This window comes from Labrus mixtus, chromosome 7 (assembly GCF_963584025.1).
Source record: "Labrus mixtus chromosome 7, fLabMix1.1, whole genome shotgun sequence".
NCBI classification, from domain to species: Eukaryota; Metazoa; Chordata; class Actinopteri; order Labriformes; family Labridae; genus Labrus; species Labrus mixtus.
Genome location: NC_083618.1, coordinates 31,628,175 through 31,645,674, shown reverse-complemented (window position 1 = coordinate 31,645,674; position 17,500 = coordinate 31,628,175). Strand labels below are relative to the sequence as shown.

At 46.1% G+C, this 17,500-nt stretch overlaps 2 protein-coding genes across 5 annotated transcripts in view; one reads left to right on the top strand and one right to left on the bottom strand.

Moving 5' to 3' along the window:
- The window catches only part of khk (ketohexokinase), an 85,684-nt gene that overhangs the window by 57,586 nt on the left and 10,598 nt on the right, over window positions 1-17,500 (top strand). The window lies entirely within an intron of this gene.
- Window positions 7,762-17,500, bottom strand: part of LOC132977198 (potassium voltage-gated channel subfamily KQT member 2) — a 29,900-nt gene continuing 20,161 nt past the window's right edge. Inside the window, exons 11-19 of one of the 4 annotated variants that reach the window (XM_061041655.1) lie at window positions 16,907-16,936; window positions 16,491-16,573; window positions 15,884-16,105; window positions 12,593-12,640; window positions 11,341-11,449; window positions 10,238-10,369; window positions 9,915-10,035; window positions 9,637-9,812; window positions 7,762-9,552 (exon numbers count right to left, since the gene is read on the bottom strand). In XM_061041655.1, the coding sequence (XP_060897638.1) occupies window positions 8,955-9,552; window positions 9,637-9,812; window positions 9,915-10,035; window positions 10,238-10,369; window positions 11,341-11,449; window positions 12,593-12,640; window positions 15,884-16,105; window positions 16,491-16,573; window positions 16,907-16,936 (1,519 nt within the window). In that variant the 3' untranslated portion in view covers window positions 7,762-8,954. The remainder of the gene's footprint in view (window positions 9,553-9,636; window positions 9,813-9,914; window positions 10,036-10,237; window positions 10,370-11,340; window positions 11,450-12,592; window positions 12,641-15,883; window positions 16,106-16,490; window positions 16,574-16,906; window positions 16,937-17,500) is intronic. The other 3 variants (XM_061041656.1, XM_061041657.1, XM_061041658.1) reach the window with 3 other exon arrangements.

Below are 17,500 nucleotides of genomic sequence, written 5' to 3'. Positions count from 1 at the left end.
TACAGTATGTTATTCTTCTTTTCTCTAGTCCCTCAATTAAACAACTTTTATACACGAGGGGAGGAGTCAGCCGGCCGTCCAGACGATGTAAACAAAGTGAAGATAGGACTCTGAAAACTCTGAAAACATCACAGACAGTGGGACTCGGGTGTTACACCCATTGTAGACAGTCATGACTCACAGAGTTATTTTCAGAGGATATACTTGATTTCTACATTTAAGTGTGAAAAATCTCAGATTTTTGAATCACAAGTTGATTACCGTTTGTGTCCAAAGAAACATTTCATAGTTTCCCCTCAATTTAACCAAAACATTCAGGCACCTTCATATAAATGTGTTAACTGTATAATTTAACACATTTCAATCACATCTTCTGAAATACTCAGAGTGGTCACATGGTGTATTTAAGGTGGACATGAGGAGCATAGGGGCCTGCTGGAGCGGTTTGTGAGGTGGTGTTGGACCTCTCCCTCCCCAGTCTGCATCAAATGCTGCATTCAGGTGGTGTCGGAAACATCGGGGAAAAAGAGTTTCCGCGTTGTAAAATGCACATGAACACCTGCTCAAGTCAGAACAACAACTTGGAAACTCTAAAAAAAGTACCCGACTTCCCGACTTGATGTCAGAATCGTCATCACATGGGGGGGAAAAATACCTTTTGTTAATGTTAACATACTTTTTATTAATTCATGTATCGCACATTGACTTTTTTTAATCAAATATAACTTAACAGTGACATTTCACTGATCTTCTTCTTTGTAGCATCAACGATTGTTTGTGCTGTTGTTACAACATTCCAACTTTCCGAACTTAAATCATGTGAACACACTGAAGTCAGAAGAACGACTTCCCAACTCGGAAACTTGGAACACCCAAGCAGCACCTGAATGCAGCATTAGACTGTGTGTGTGTGTGTGTGTGTGTGTGTGTGTGGGCTGTGAGGAAGGGGTGTGGCCTAGGAGAGGCAAATTGATGATTGTTTGCACCTGAGAGGGAGAGTGTGTGTGTGAGGAGACAGTAGAGTGTGTGTGAGGAGACAGTAGAGTGTGTGTGAGAGGAGAAAGTAGAGTGTGTGTGAGGAGACAGTAGTGTGTGTGTGTGTGAGGAAACAGTAGAGTGTGTGAGAGGAGACAGTAGAGTGTGTGTGAGGAGACAGTAGTGTGTGTGTGTGTGAGGAGACAGTAGAGTGTGTGAGGAGACAGTAGAGTGTGTGAGAGAGGAGACAGTAGAGTGTGTGTGAGGAGACAGTAGTGTGTGTGAGGAGACAGTAGAGTGTGTGTGAGAGGAGACAGTAGAGTGTGTGTGAGGAGACAGTAGTGTGTGTGTGTGTGTGAGGAGACAGTAGTGTGTGTGTGTGTGAGGAGACAGTAGAGTGTGTGTGAGAGGAGACAGTAGAGTGTGTGTGAGAGGAGACAGTAGAGTGTGTGTGAGGAGACAGTAGTGTGTGTGTGAGAGGAGACAGTAGAGTGTGTGAGGAGACAGTAGAGTGTGTGTGAGGAGACAGTAGAGTGTGTGTGAGAGGAGACAGTAGAGTGTGTGAGGAGACAGTAGAGTGTGTGTGAGGAGACAGTAGTGTGTGTGTGAGGAGACAGTAGAGTGTGTGAGGAGACAGTAGAGTGTGTGAGAGGAGACAGTAGAGTGTGTGTGAGAGGAGACAGTAGTGTGTGTGTGTGAGGAGACATTAGAGAGTGTGTGTGAGAGGAGACAGTAGAGTGTGTGTGAGGAGACAGTAGAGAGTGTGTGTGAGGAGACAGTAGAGTGTGTGAGAGGAGACAGTAGAGTGTGTGTGAGAGGAGACAGTAGAGTGTGTGTGAGGAGACAGTAGAGTGTGTGTGAGGAGACAGTAGAGAGTGAGAGGAGACAGTAGAGTGTGTGTGAGAGGAGACAGTAGAGTGTGTGTGAGAGGAGATAGTAGAGTGTGAGAGGAGACAGTAGAGTGTGTGTGAGGAGACAGTAGAGTGTGAGAGGAGACAGTAGAGTGTGTGTGTGAGGAGACAGTAGAGTGTGTGAGAAGACAGTAGAGTGTGTGTGAGGAGACAGTAGAGTGTGTGTGTGAGGAGACAGTAGAGTGTGTGAGAGGAGACAGTAGAGTGTGTGTGAGAGGAGACAGTAGAGTGTGTGTGAGGAGACAGTAGAGTGTGTGTGAGGAGACAGTAGAGAGTGAGAGGAGACAGTAGAGTGTGTGTGAGAGGAGACAGTAGAGTGTGTGTGAGAGGAGATAGTAGAGTGTGTGAGAGGAGACAGTAGAGTGTGTGTGAGGAGACAGTAGAGTGTGAGAGGAGACAGTAGAGTGTGTGTGTGAGGAGACAGTAGAGTGTGTGAGAAGACAGTAGAGTGTGTGTGAGGAGACAGTAGAGTGTGTGTGTGAGGAGACAGTAGAGTGTGTGAGAGGAGACAGTAGAGTGTGTGTGAGAGGAGACAGTAGTGTGTGTGTGTGAGGAGACAGTAGTGTGTGTGTGTGAGGAGACATTAGAGAGTGTGTGTGAGAGGAGACAGTAGAGTGTGTGTGAGGAGACAGTAGAGAGTGTGTGTGAGGAGACAGTAGAGTGTGTGAGAGGAGACAGTAGAGTGTGTGTGAGAGGAGACAGTAGAGTGTGTGTGAGGAGACAGTAGAGTGTGTGTGAGGAGACAGTAGAGAGTGAGAGGAGACAGTAGAGTGTGTGTGAGAGGAGACAGTAGAGTGTGTGTGAGAGGAGATAGTAGAGTGTGTGAGAGGAGACAGTAGAGTGTGTGTGAGGAGACAGTAGAGTGTGAGAGGAGACAGTAGAGTGTGTGTGTGAGGAGACAGTAGAGTGTGTGAGAAGACAGTAGAGTGTGTGTGAGGAGACAGTAGAGTGTGTGTGTGAGGAGACAGTAGAGTGTGAGAGGAGACAGTAGAGTGTGTGTGAGAGGAGACAGTAGAGTGTGTGTGAGGAGACAGTAGAGTGTGTGTGAGGAGACAGTAGAGAGTGAGAGGAGACAGTAGAGTGTGTGTGAGAGGAGACAGTAGAGTGTGTGTGAGAGGAGATAGTAGAGTGTGTGAGAGGAGACAGTAGAGTGTGTGTGAGGAGACAGTAGAGTGTGAGAGGAGACAGTAGAGTGTGTGTGTGAGGAGACAGTAGAGTGTGTGAGAAGACAGTAGAGTGTGTGTGAGGAGACAGTAGAGTGTGTGTGTGAGGAGACAGTAGAGTGTGTGAGAGGAGACAGTAGAGTGTGTGTGAGAGGAGACAGGAGTGTGTGAGAGGAGACAGTAGAGTGAGTGAGAGAGGAGACAGTAGAGTGTGTGTGAGAGGAGACAGTAGAGTGTGTGTGTGTGAGGAGACAGTAGAGTGTGTGTGAGGAGACAGTAGAGTGTGAGACAGTAGAGTGTGTGTGTGAGACAGTAGAGTGTGTGTGAGAGGAGACAGTAGAGTGTGAGACAGTAGAGTGTATGTGTGAGACAGTAGAGTGTGTGTGTGAGACAGTAGAGTGTGTGTGTGAGGAGACAGTAGAGTGTGTGAGAGGAGACAGTAGAGTGTGAGAGGAGACAGTAGAGTGTGAGAGGAGACAGTAGAGTGTGTGTGAGGAGAAAGTAGAGAGTGTGAGAGGAGACAGTAGTGTGTGTGTGAGAGGAGACAGTAGAGTGTGTGTGAGGAGACAGTAGAGTGTGTGTGTGAGGAGACAGTAGAGTGTGTGTGAGAGGAGACAGTAGAGTGTGTGTGTGAGGAGACAGTAGAGAGTGTGAGAGGAGACAGTAGAGTGTGTGTGAGAGGAGACAGTAGAGTGTGTGTGAGGAGACAGTAGAGTGTGTGTGTGAGGAGACAGTAGAGAGTGTGTGAGAGGAGACAGTAGAGTGTGTGAGAGAGGAGACAGTAGAGTGTGTGTGAGGAGACAGTAGTGTGTGTGAGAGAGGAGACAGTAGAGTGTGTGTGAGGAGACAGTAGTGTGTGTGTGTGTGAGGAGACAGTAGAGTGTGTGTGAGAGGAGACAGTAGAGTGTGTGTGAGGAGACAGTAGTGTGTGTGTGTGTGTGTGTGTGTGTGTGTGTGAGGAGACAGTAGAGTGTGTGTGAGAGGAGACAGTAGAGTGTGTGTGAGAGGAGACAGTAGAGTGTGTGTGAGGAGACAGTAGTGTGTGTGTGTGTGTGTGTGAGGAGACAGTAGAGTGTGTGTGAGAGGAGACAGTAGAGTGTGTGTGAGGAGACAGTAGAGAGTGTGTGTGAGGAGACAGTAGTGTGTGTGTGTGAGGAGACAGTAGAGAGTGTGTGTGAGGAGACAGTAGAGTGTGTGTGAGAGGAGACAGTAGAGTGTGTGAGAGGAGACAGTAGAGAGTGTGTGTGAGGAGACAGTAGTGTGTGTGTGTGTGTGTGAGGAGACAGTAGAGAGTGTGTGTGAGGAGACAGTAGTGTGTGTGTGTGAGGAGACAGTAGAGTGTGTGTGAGAGGAGACAGTAGAGTGTGTGTGAGAGGAGACAGTAGAGTGTGTGTGAGGAGACAGTAGAGTGTGTGAGAGGAGACAGTAGAGTGTGTGTGAGAGGAGACAGTAGAGTGTGTGTGAGGAGACAGTAGAGTGTGAGACAGTAGAGTGTGTGTGTGAGACAGTAGAGTGTGTGTGAGAGGAGACAGTAGAGTGTGTGTGTGAGACAGTAGAGTGTGTGTGAGAGGAAACAGTAGAGTGTGAGACAGTAGAGTGTATGTGTGAGACAGTAGAGTGTGTGTGTGAGACAGTAGAGTGTGTGAGAGGAGACAGTAGAGTGTGAGAGGAGACAGTAGAGTGTGTGAGAGGAGACAGTAGAGTGTGTGAGAGGAGACAGTAGAGTGAGAGGAGACAGTAGAGTGTGTGAGAGGAGACAGTAGAGTGAGAGGAGACAGTAGAGTGTGTGTGAGAGGAGACAGTAGAGTGAGAGGAGACAGTAGAGTGTGTGTGAGGAGACAGTAGTGTGTGTGTGTGTGAGGAGACAGTAGAGTGTGTGTGTGAGGAGACAGTAGAGTGAGTGTGAGAGGAGACAGTAGTGTGTGAGAGGAGACAGTAGAGTGAGAGGAGACAGTAGAGTGTGTGTGAGGAGACAGTAGTGTGTGTGTGTGAGGAGACAGTAGAGTGTGTGTGTGAGGAGACAGTAGAGTGAGTGTGAGAGGAGACAGTAGTGTGTGAGAGGAGACAGTAGAGTGAGTGTGTGAGGAGACAGTAGTGTGTGTGTGTGATGAGACAGTAGAGTGTGTGAGAGGAGACAGTAGTGTGTGTGTGTGAGGAGACAGTAGAGTGTGTGAGAGGAGACAGTAGTGTGTGTGTGTGAGGAGACAGTAGAGTGTGTGAGAGGAGACAGTAGAGTGAGTGTGTGAGGAGACAGTAGTGTGTGTGTGTGATGAGACAGTAGAGTGTGTGAGAGGAGACAGTAGAGTGAGTGTGTGAGGAGACAGTAGAGTGAGTGTGTGAGGAGACAGTAGAGTGAGTGTGTGAGGAGACAGTAGAGTGAGTGTGAGAGGAGACAGTAGTGTGTGAGAGGAGACAGTAGAGTGAGAGGAGACAGTAGAGTGTGTGTGAGGAGACAGTAGTGTGTGTGTGTGAGGAGACAGTAGAGTGTGTGTGTGAGGAGACAGTAGAGTGAGTGTGAGAGGAGACAGTAGTGTGTGAGAGGAGACAGTAGAGTGAGTGTGTGAGGAGACAGTAGTGTGTGTGTGTGATGAGACAGTAGAGTGTGTGAGAGGAGACAGTAGTGTGTGTGTGTGTGAGGAGACAGTAGAGTGTGTGAGAGGAGACAGTAGTGTGTGTGTGTGAGGAGACAGTAGAGTGTGTGAGAGGAGACAGTAGAGTGAGTGTGTGAGGAGACAGTAGTGTGTGTGTGTGATGAGACAGTAGAGTGTGTGAGAGGAGACAGTAGAGTGAGTGTGTGAGGAGACAGTAGAGTGAGTGTGTGAGGAGACAGTAGAGTGAGTGTGTGAGGAGACAGTAGAGTGAGTGTGTGAGGAGACAGTAGAGTGTGTGAGAGGAGACAGTAGAGTGTGTGTGTGAGGAGACAGTAGAGTGTGTGAGAGGAGACAGTAGAGTGAGTGTGTGAGGAGACAGTAGAGTGAGTGTGTGAGGAGACAGTAGTGTGTGTGTGTGATGAGACAGTAGAGTGTGTGAGAGGAGACAGTAGAGTGTGTGTGTGAGGAGACAGTAGAGTGTGTGAGAGGAGACAGTAGAGTGAGTGTGTGAGGAGACAGTAGAGTGAGTGTGTGAGGAGACAGTAGAGTGAGTGTGTGAGGAGACAGTAGAGTGAGTGTGTGAGGAGACAGTAGTGTGTGTGTGTGATGAGACAGTAGAGTGTGTGAGAGGAGACAGTAGAGTGTGTGTGTGAGGAGACAGTAGAGTGTGTGAGAGGAGACAGTAGAGTGAGTGTGTGAGGAGACAGTAGAGTGAGTGTGTGAGGAGACAGTAGAGTGAGTGTGTGAGGAGACAGTAGAGTGAGTGTGTGAGGAGACAGTAGAGTGTTGGACAACTGGAGAAGGAGGGTTCAGGCTGCACATGCTTGTAATGTTGTTGGATGCCGAACAATTAAAGGAGAGGAGCGTTCAGAAAAACCTGGAGTGGGCAGATTGTTTTGCCTTCTTTGCTCTGGAGATTTGGACTGGAGCTTCGTAGATGATCGGGCAGTTATGAGATTATCACTGGAGTGGTAACGCTGCACCCCCTCTCAGGTGACACACACACACACACACACACACACACACACACACACACACACACACACACACACACACACACACACACACACACACACACACACACACACACACACACACACACACACACACACCCTCAACCCCTCTCTTTCTTTAATATTCATGTTTTTTATGAGAACATTGGACTGCTTTAAGTCTTCGTTTTTGATGAACTTGAGGTGTGTGTGTGTGTGTGTGTGTGTGTGTGTGTGTGTGTGTGTGTGTGTGTGTACCAGACTTTCAGGTTGTTAAAGATCTTTAATAAATATTTAAATACAATCAACAGGCAACATTATGGACAGTTTGTGTGACACAGAAAGTTTTAGTCGTTCCCGTGTTTCTCAAACACATTTAAAAGATTTGAGAAGAAACAACTTGAAAAGACGTTGAGTGATACGTGTGGTTAGAAGTTATACGATGCTGCATTCAAAGACCATTCCAGAACAGATTGAAATGTTGGACACACAGATGAACAGATGATTTGCAAACCGCTCGTAGGAGTCTTCATTTCAGAATAAAAACATATAAAGGACAGCAAACGAGCAAAAGATGAGATTTGACTCCTGACACATCGTTAATAAATCCTGTCCATCTTAGATTTGATAATAAAGTATAATATCACCTCGTATTGGTGGATTCTGTGGGCGGGGCTTATCAATAATGGCTTCAGTCCGACTGTAAAACTTGAAACTCTTTATGTGAAGACATTTATTTCAGACCGTTGTTTTTTTGGTTTCTTTGACTCGAGCCCGTACGTTTCACTTCCTGTGATAACGACTGATTTCTGGAGGTTTTCTTCAGATCTATGTGGTTAAATGAACCTCCAGAAAACCACATGAATAACTGCTCGTTATCACGGTTAGTCCTCTTTGGGCTTCCTTAGTTCTCAGCCTGACACTTCTGCTTTTCCTTGTCAACGTTGACAACGTTGTGTCGTTTACATTCCTGTTGCTGTATTCACTGAATTTGTTAGATTGTCCAGTCAGGGTTAAGCTAACGTTAGCTGGCAGCAGGTCTAACAGAAAGGTGTTGCTAACATTAGCATGTCATCAAGCTACCTACACTAATAGCCCAGTGTTACTAAGACTAGACACTGAGAGCTAACTACATGGCTCTGCAGGGTCAAAGGTCACTCAGATATAATACTTGATCAGGATTCAAACTGAAACTTCTGGCGCCAGTCCTCGGTGCTATCAGAGTTTAAGCTAACGTTAGCAGCTTTAGTTTGAAGTGTTTGGGAGGTTTTACCTGAGACAACATGTGTAGTTCCTCATCCTGAAAGATCGATCTGTTTAAAAATACGATTAGGTTTGTAAGATCAGCAGCCGAAAAGCCCAAAACGTCTAACACTACGATATATTAGGAGTAAAAATAGATCCTGTTTTAGTTAAATATAAGAGCAAGAAAAGTCCAAGATGGCGGTAAAGTCATGTCGGATGTTTTTGCATTAAACACTGAAAACATTCAGCATCGTGTTCAAACACCTCAGGTCCAGTTAGACACCTTCAGAGAAGTCCAGGTTTCAGCTGAAAGCTCAGGACAGAAACACAACGTTTGCATTGCGATGTCGTACACGCTGTTCCCATGATGCTTTGTGTTGTGAATGACTGTTAACAGGTCGCTGTGATGCAGATACAGTATACGTGTCTTAACCATCGAAACAATCATCAAATTAGGCGTAAGGATGTCCTCTGGCTGCACACTGGACGATGTTCGGCCCGGTTTGTCCCTCTCGATGTTTGTGGAGGAGCGGCCCGATTCTTGGCTTGTCGCAACCGATAATTTGTCCAAATAATCCTCATGTGCAGAGTGTGACGTTTTACTGCTCCAGATCTGGAATCATAAAAATCAAACATGGTATTTATGATTCCTGATCATGTTGCCTCTCATTGAATAACCAATGAGAGCGAGCGGAGCGAGATGCTGCGTTCTTTAACAGCTCACTAACATGAGCAGGTGTGTGCGTTCAGAGGATTGTAAGGTTAAACATCGGTTGGATCTATCCTCATGTCCCATTTTTAAAAAGATTTGAGGATCTTCTGGTGTGTAGCCAGACGCAGTCAGGTGTGAACGATTCAGTGACAGTGAGAACAAACGTTTGCTGTACAGGTTAAAACATTCACATGAATGAAATCAGCATGACCTCCACCCGATGCTTTGAGCCTCTCTCAGTCCTCATGATGCTTCAGTCTCCAGCTGGTGTTTAAATCTTTGACTCCATCAGTTTCCCTCCTCGTTTTTAATCACAGTTTTATTTTCCTTTGAATTGTTTTGCTGGTTCTGTTCTGGATTCCTCTCTACTGGGTTCCAGTCCAGGCCCGGTCTGTGTGGGGCGAGGGAGCACAGAGCTCTGAGTCGGAGTCCGACTCCCCCTGTGCGATGTAGGGCCGGACGGTGGCACAGCGGGCGCCGCCCCCTCCTCCTCTGTTGTCTCCCGCGTTGGCAGAGTAGAAGCCGTTGTTGAGAAAGTCCATGTTCTCTCTGGACTGAGAGATGGAGAATCCACTGAAGGACCGCTGGAGCTCCTCGTGGTCTACGGACGGGATGGAGATGGAGTTCTCACTGTCCGGTTTCCCCTCCTCCCCTCCCTCGCCCCCCCTCTCCGCTCCTCCTCGCTCTCCCGTGCTGTGCCGGTTCGAGCGGTTCCCGCTGTGCCTCTCTCCGGCCGGAGGAGGTGGGAGTCGTACCAGAGACCCATCGCCCACAGGACTCGGAGTGTTACCATGACAATGCTGGGGAGGATGCGGGGCCTGCTGGCAGAGCTGGGAGCTGATTGGCTGCCAGGAGGTGGAGGGCGGGCAGGTGGGGGTGGTGTAGTTCCTGTGTCCAGTAGAGCTGCTGGAGCGGACCATCCTCGTCCCGGTACGACTCTTCTCTTGTTCCCCTGGTAATGCCCTGAACAACGAGCAAACGAGAGTTCACTAAAGAAAACATCTGCACACAAAACATAAAAGTAAAGTAAAGACAGGAGACACTGACTGCATGTTCCTGGAGATGGACTGGCTCTTCTCCATATGATCCACTGGACTGTGGTAAGGTGGGGCCGGGTCTGGCTCCTTGGATCCAAAGTAGGCGTCGGTCTCAGCCTGGGGGATTCCCATTCGCTGGATGTAGATGTTGACAAGGAAGTCCAACTTCCTCTCCATGGACAAGACCTGAGGGACAGCAGAGGACCAATCAGATACTAGACTGCATCAGAAGGTTTCTGAGGTGCTCTGCTGGATCCTCTCAGCTTCAGACTGGTTTCTGTGGATTACCTGCTTCTCCACCTTCCCCAGCCGTCCCATCATGCTCGGGTCCTCAGGAAGCTCCTCATTGGCTGCTTTGGGACGGTCTTTGTCTGCAATAGGCGTTCCTCTGCCGACTATCTGATCCACCCTGCCCATCCAAACACAGGAAGTGTCAAACTGAGAACTTCAAGACAGTGACCTCATGTAGTACATCAGAACCCGTTAAGCACCATGCAGAGTCCAGGAGATCCCACACTCAAAACTATCAAAAAGTCAAATATACATTTATTAAACCAAAGGCCCCTTTTCTCCCAGCAAGGAAACCACTGAGGAGGGGTCTGAGGCGTTACCTTGACTGGAGGTTCTTGATGCGGGCCAGCATGTCCAAGTGTCCTGCTGAATACTGCTCGATCACGTCCATGACATCATAGGGACGAAGACTCTCTTTAAACTTCCTCTTAGACACCATGAAGCGCATGATGCTGAAAGAGAAACAGAACAGGAAGTCTGCTGTCACCAGAGCTCTCATGGCTGGAGCTCAGGGGGTCTCGGGCACAACAGGACATTCTGGACTCTGGAGACCAGATTCAGTCAAACATACACATTCCTCTGACAGGGGGTCTGCTCCTCTTTACAACGTGATTGGACCATAATCTCTATGACCAAATAATCCAACTAACAGGGTCAGTTACAAACCGTCAGTATGACCCCAGAGACATACTAAACCACGGGTCACATGACGTGTTTACAGTCTGAGCTATGTTGGATTAGGTAGCATTACGCTAGCTAGCATTAAGATAGCATTAATGCTAGGGTTGGGGTTAGGGTTTGTGAATAGAATTCAACAACAATAAACGACCCTGAAGAGGTAAAGTAGCTGGTTAATGTATTTGTTTCTCCTCTTAGAAAATTTATTTAAAGGATGAAGTCTGCTAAGACGTCCCTCATTATCGCTTTGACCGGTTAGTTTCCATTTCCGTTCCCCCCCCCCCCCCATGTCGTCGTGTTTAGTTGAGATTTCTTTAGATTAAAATATGGATATCTGACACCACCAGCGATACGATCGTTGTATCCCAAGAGTCAGAGGATGATAAATAGCTTATTGATCATTTGCCAAACCACTAAAAAAACAATAATAAGAATAAATGAATGATTGTCTCTCCAGCAGAATGATCGAGCAGCTTTATAAGCAAACAACTAAAAACAGTGACACAACAGAAACAGTGAATCTAACTGGAGGTCAGACTGACTGGTCTTACCCAACAGCTGATGGTGACCTTTGAACCTGGGGTGAGCAAAACATAAACCAAAAACAAACAAACAAAAAATAAGGTGAATCAAAAGCAGAATGAGTTCAGAGCATAATAACCAGCCAACAAAGCGTGAGGAAAGCGATGAGCGATGATAAAGTAAAATGATTTTCTGAATCAAGCTGAGCACAAAGACGTCGTACCAGATGGCTCTGATGGTCACTTTGAGCCCGGGAGTCAGATCCTGAGGGACGAACTCACAGTGGCAGCTCTTGTTGTCGTCCACCAGGTCTTCACCAGGAATGCTGGCATCTGTAACAGCAACACGGGTTAGCGGCGTCCCCACTCAGGGGCTGCACCTTCGAAAGGGCGCATTATAAGACCAATGACATCACAGCAGCAGGTCAAAGGTCGTCCCATTCCTAAGGCTCCTTCAGATGGACGGAGGATCCATCTGGTGCATCCTTTATGGCCTGACATATCCCGAGGCAGGTTTTCAGAAGGTTGAGTAAAAACCTTAAACACTTAATCTGGACTCAGCTGAGTCAAAAACCAACCGTTACTAAAATTAAAAGAAACTTCAAAATATCGTAAATAACGGGTTAAGGTACGTGACGTTAGGTGTTAACAGGTTCCGGTGTAGCTGTTCAGGTTGCTAGGCAACGGGACGGACAATTCCTAATGACACGATAAGGGCAGTAACAGGGAATCCTCCAAAGATTAGACCGTTTCGTTTCAGATTGGCCAGAGCGGTGGACACAAGCTACGGAGTTCTTCATTTATTTTTATTTATTTATTTATTATAGAAATCAAGGAGAGAGTAAGGAGGGAGGAATGACATTTAACCCAGGCCGCCTGCTTCGCAAACTATCCGCTAGGCCATCGGTGCCCCTTTTTTTATAATTAGAACAAGGAATTAGCCACTTTTGGTGCCTAGTATTTCTATTTTTGTTGCTGTGTCATCGAAACAGGTATCGCTATCGCTCGATTTGTACGAGAATTATATTGAAGTTTAGAAATCTGGTTCCATGAGATCGCTAACAGCTCCTGTTGGAGGGACGTCTTTCAGGGTCGCTGCCTGTAAGAGATCTGAAGCAGACTGCATGTTACAGAACATTTAGGTATAAGAGCAGTTGAAGAAGTCGAGACATCTTCAGCTCTCTGACTGTTCATCCTGTTGTCTCCAAGCTGTGCTGCGTCCAGTATAACCAGTCCTCCAGTACCTGGTGCTCCACTTTCAGTTGATTTGAGTCATGGAACTACAGTATATTCACAAAAATGCTCCATATGAGGACAAAAAAAAAGGTTTATAAAAAGTTAAATGTGAAACAGAGCTCCTCCAACAAGACAGGGCCGAGTCAATAGCTAATAGTTAGACGGTTAGCTAGCTAAGCTTTAACACGGGTTAGTAAGAGATTTGTGTTAGTGTGTTGGTGTCGGTGTATGTGTGCTGACCTGGGGAGCCCTTCTGTCTGAACTCTTCATCCTGCATCTCTATCAGCACTACAGGAGGAGGAGGAGGAGGAGAGAGGACACAAACCTTCATCAGAGGAACGTTACTTTCTGCTACGTCACCATCATGGTCTTAAACATCAACATCAAGGAGTGAAAACATCGATGAAGAAGCAGCAAAGATCTCACAGGTCAAACATGCAATCACATGTAAAATACCGTTAGCCTAGCTGAGCTGAGTACAAAGGCTGGAAGAAGGGGGGATACTGATAGCCTAGCTTAGCACAAACACCGGAGGCAGAGGAAAGCTTTTTGAAACGCTTGGCACAAAAACGGGCTGTGGGGGGACAACTAGTTTTAAAAAGACACGAAAACTGTTAGCCTCGCTTAGCACAAACACTAGAAGCAGGGGGAGCTGTTAGCCTAGCTTAGCACAAACACTAGAAGCAGGGGGAGCTGTTAGCCTAGCTTAGCACAAACACTAGAAGCAGGGGGAGCTGTTAGCCTAGCTTAGCACAAACACTGGAAGCAGGGGGAGCTGTTAGCCTGGCTTAGCACAAACACTTCACTCAAGATAGGGCTGTTAGCCTAGCTTAGTGCAAACACTTGAAGCAGAGGAAACTGTTAGCCTAGCTTAGTGCAAACACTTGAAGCAGAGGAAACTGTTAGCCTAGCTTAGCACAAACACTGGAAGCAGGGTGGAGCTGTTAGCCTAGCTTAACACAAACACTTCACTCAAGATAGGGCTGTTAGCCTAGCTTAGTGCAAACACTTGAAGCAGGGGAAACTGTTAGCCTAGCTTAGCACAAACACTGGAAGCAGGGGGGAGCTGTTAGCCTAGCTTAACACAAACACTTCACTCAAGATAGGGCTGTTAGCCTAGCTTAGTGCAAACACTTGAAGCAGGGGAAACTGTTAGCCTAGCTTAGTACAAACACTGGAAGCAGGGGGGAGCTGTTAGCCTAGCTTAACACAAACACTTCACTCAAGAGAGGGCTGTTAGCCTAGCTTAGTGCAAACACTTGAAGCAGGGGAAACTGTTAGCCTAGCTTAGTACAAACACTGGAAGCAGGGGGGAGCTGTTAGCCTAGCTTAACACAAACACTTCACTCAAGAGAGGGCTGTTAGCCTAGCTTAGTGCAAACACTTGAAGCAGGGGAAACTGTTAGCCTAGCTTAGTACAAACACTGGAAGCAGGGGAGAGCTGTTAGCCTAGCTTAACACAAACACTTCACTCAAGAGAGGGCTGTTAGCCTAGCTTAGTGCAAACACTTGAAGCAGGGGAAACTGTTAGCCTAGCTTAGTACAAACACTTGAAGCAGGGGAAACTGTTAGCCTAGCTTAGTACAAACACTGGAAGCAGGGGGGAGCTGTTAGCCTAGCTTAGTACAAACACTGGAAGCAGGGGGGAGCTGTTAGCCTAGCTTAACACAAACACTTCACTCAAGAGAGGGCTGTTAGCCTAGCTTGGCTCAAACAGTGGAAGCAATGGGGGGATGTTAGCCTGGCTTAGCTTAGCACAAACCCTGTTAACAAAGACATTAAACTACTTTAGATACCAGCATTTTCAGGCTTCATTGTGCAGTGATGGCTCCGGTTCAGGAGAGTCGTTTGTGTTGTATACTGACACAAAAAAAGTTTCCAGAACCAGAAAATCACACAGAAAGGAGGCAGACATGTTTAAAACCAGTCAGATGAGAGTTGTCATGTATATCCTCTCAGGACCTTTTCCTCCTTTTCTTTCCTCTATTCTCCCTTTAGTTACCCTCTCTTCGTTTTTACTTGTTGTTTTAAAATTGTGTTTGATGAGTTCAACTCCATTTAAGTTTAACTACAGGAGAAGACGAGTTTCTCTTGTTTTTACTGTGAAACTTGTTTTATTGGGTAATGTTGAGTATCCCTCTGCCAGATAAGATTATAAATGTATACATATGTACATGTTAAGCTCTTTGTTTATTACACAACTTTCAGTTACATCTTTAAAATCTGATGAAATAAAATGCCTGGAAACTAAATTTTAGGATGGTGGTGACAGGATCAGAGGTCTTCAGTCGCTCATAATGAAGTGATTGTTATTGCTGTCTTACTTGAAGCTCAGTCAGATAACCTCAAACTGCTGATGCTTCATCGTTCCACACATACATATTTTCACATGACAGAGGAGATTTAAATCTGCACAATGCTGATCTGATTCCTTCTTCCTGTGGTGTTTTATTGAACACGTGGGTCTTGTTTGAGGTCTTCTAGAGTCAGTAATAACGTATGAATGTATTCAGATACATGACATTGTGACCCAGTAACATCCCTGTTTCCCCTCCCTGCTCCGCTCCCTGTCTCTGTGGTGGATGTATAAAAAGCTGCAGGTCATGGGAGCGTCACACAAACACAAGCAGAGACGTCACAAACAGCCGGCACAGCAGAATAAAGTGTTTGCTTCAGCTACATTCACACAGAATCTGGCACTTCATGCAGGGTGGTGCAGTGAGGTGGACATGTTTATTTGTGCAACAGAACACAATCACGGCTAAACCACCAACCACCAAGGTCTGGAAAATCACATCGGAATCAGAAGTCGTGAATACAAAATGCTCCCCTAACTGCGCTGCAGAGCAAACAGCATCTCTGTGCGCTGGTGCAGTTAGCGCAACATAATGCAGTCGTTTGTTTGTGCAAGTTAACCTTGCTGCAAAAACTGATTCACAAACAATGGCGTTAACAGCCACATGCCGTTAGAATGAACATTTTACCATCTGCTGAGAGTTGGCGGTAACTGCGGCACAGTATGGACGTCATGCCCAAACCTTCCTGTGATCAGGACACATCTATACAACTTGAACTTTGTCCACGTGTGTGCAGACAGTCTCGTTGTTATGGGAACGTGATTAATTGGGACAAGCTGCCCTCGCTGGCTCTTTACATGAGGAAACTTTTTTATAAACCTCTAATTTTTAATCACATCCATTAAGCCTGGACTTTCTAATAAATAGGTGGTGTCCCCTCCCCATCCAGCCCATTACAGGACAGATCACTTTTATGAACGTGTTTGAAATCGACCTGGAGGCAGAGCAGATAGCTCGTGCATTTTATGCATAATTCATGGAGCTATTAGTCTATTCTTCTTAGTGTATCCCCCAATGTGCACCAACAAACGGGAATAATGTTACAATTCACCCAGACAGAGGGGTTCATGCAACCCTGATTGTTTGTTGTTCAGTAGTTTTGGATGTGAAAGCTTGAAAGCTCCACCTGTTGGAGTTTTATAATACTTTGCTGTGATTGCTCGGACTCTGTTACCTTCAGAGTTTTGTCGTGAAGCGGCTCCTCGGATCCTGAAGGCCTGTCTGGTTCTGCTACGTTCTCCAAAGCTCCAACTCTTTGGAACCTTGCTGGGACTGTCCTCAAGACTTGGCTCCATGCTGGGGGACCGCCGCATGGACTGAACTCCCCCCATGCTCCCTGGTCCTCCAGAACCCACACTAGGACTAGGACCCACGGATGGAGCAACACTGGGGGCGGCTGTAGGAACCACCAGAGACAGGAAGCAGGGACCAAAAAAAAAGATGTCAAGAATGGGACAAAGCAGGATTAGAAGCATTGATTCTGCTGGGTTCTTGTTTGTTTCCCTGTTTCATAAATCTGCCTTTTTCCTTCAAACCAGTTAATCAAATCACAGCAGTAGGTCCACCAGGAGTGGTTAATTAAAGGCAAACCACCTGGTTTTACTGGTTGGTCAGACTAAAGAACCTGCAGACTGTTCGGACTAATCAGACAAACCCAATAAAGGATCTTTCTTTGAATCAAATTGCTCGATGGCCAATTGGCCAAATCTTACTGTTTCCTGCGAATTGTTCAACATCTACAATATTTTAAAACATTAAGACAAAATGGTTCTCACACCCACCATGCTGAGGAGAGCCCTTCCCTTTGGTCCCAGAACTCCGAGGAGATGAGAAGACCCTCTCCTTCAGACTGACCTTCTGGCTGCTGGGACAAAAAGAGGGACAGACAGAGGGTTCAAAGGAAGTACAAGCTTTGGGATCATGCAGGAAAAGGGAGAGGAATCAAATGTCTTTTTATCAGAACTGCAGCTGGCTGTCTTGGACTCCTGGGTAAAATAAGAGTTGAGCTGTCAGTCGATCACCACACAGTTACCTCTACTGATCTCAGATCTGCTAAAACTATAAACGGAAGGCCAAATACTCTGACAGTTGGTCATTCAGTCTGAGTCTAAAATAAGTCTCTTCCTTACATTAATGGAGTCATGCTTAAGTTATGTCAGTCAGGAGTTATATGTAAGAGCAGGAAGTGAACTCTGACCTGGGGGACGGTTCAGGCTGGGCGTCCTTCCTGCAAAAAAAAAGATGATTCTGTCTCTATGAAATGTTACAACACGGATGAGTCAAATACTTGATTCTGATTATTCAACTATGCAAAGCACCATCCTGAAACAAATGGCAGAGAATAAAAACATTAATCCTACACTTTACCTTTTTTAGTTAATCACATGTTGTGTCATTTGGAAATCGTCTTGCAGTATATCAATTATCAGAGAATCACTGTTGTGATATGAGCATCATCATGGGCCAAGTATCATAATCGTATCAAAACGTATAATTTTGTATCGTAACATAACGTATCATATCGTATGGTATCGTAACATAACGCAAAGTATCGGAACGTATCTTAACCTTATTGAAACATATAACATAACCTAATACAATAATTGTGTTGTATTGTAATGTAACGTTACGTTTTTATCATATGGCATAATAACGTAACTTATCCTATCGTTACATAACTTAACATAACATAACGTAACGTATGCTAACGTATTGTATCCTGTGCTATGCTATGATATTGTACTGTGAAGTATCCTATCGTTGTGTATCGTTCCGTAACTCAACGTAACAT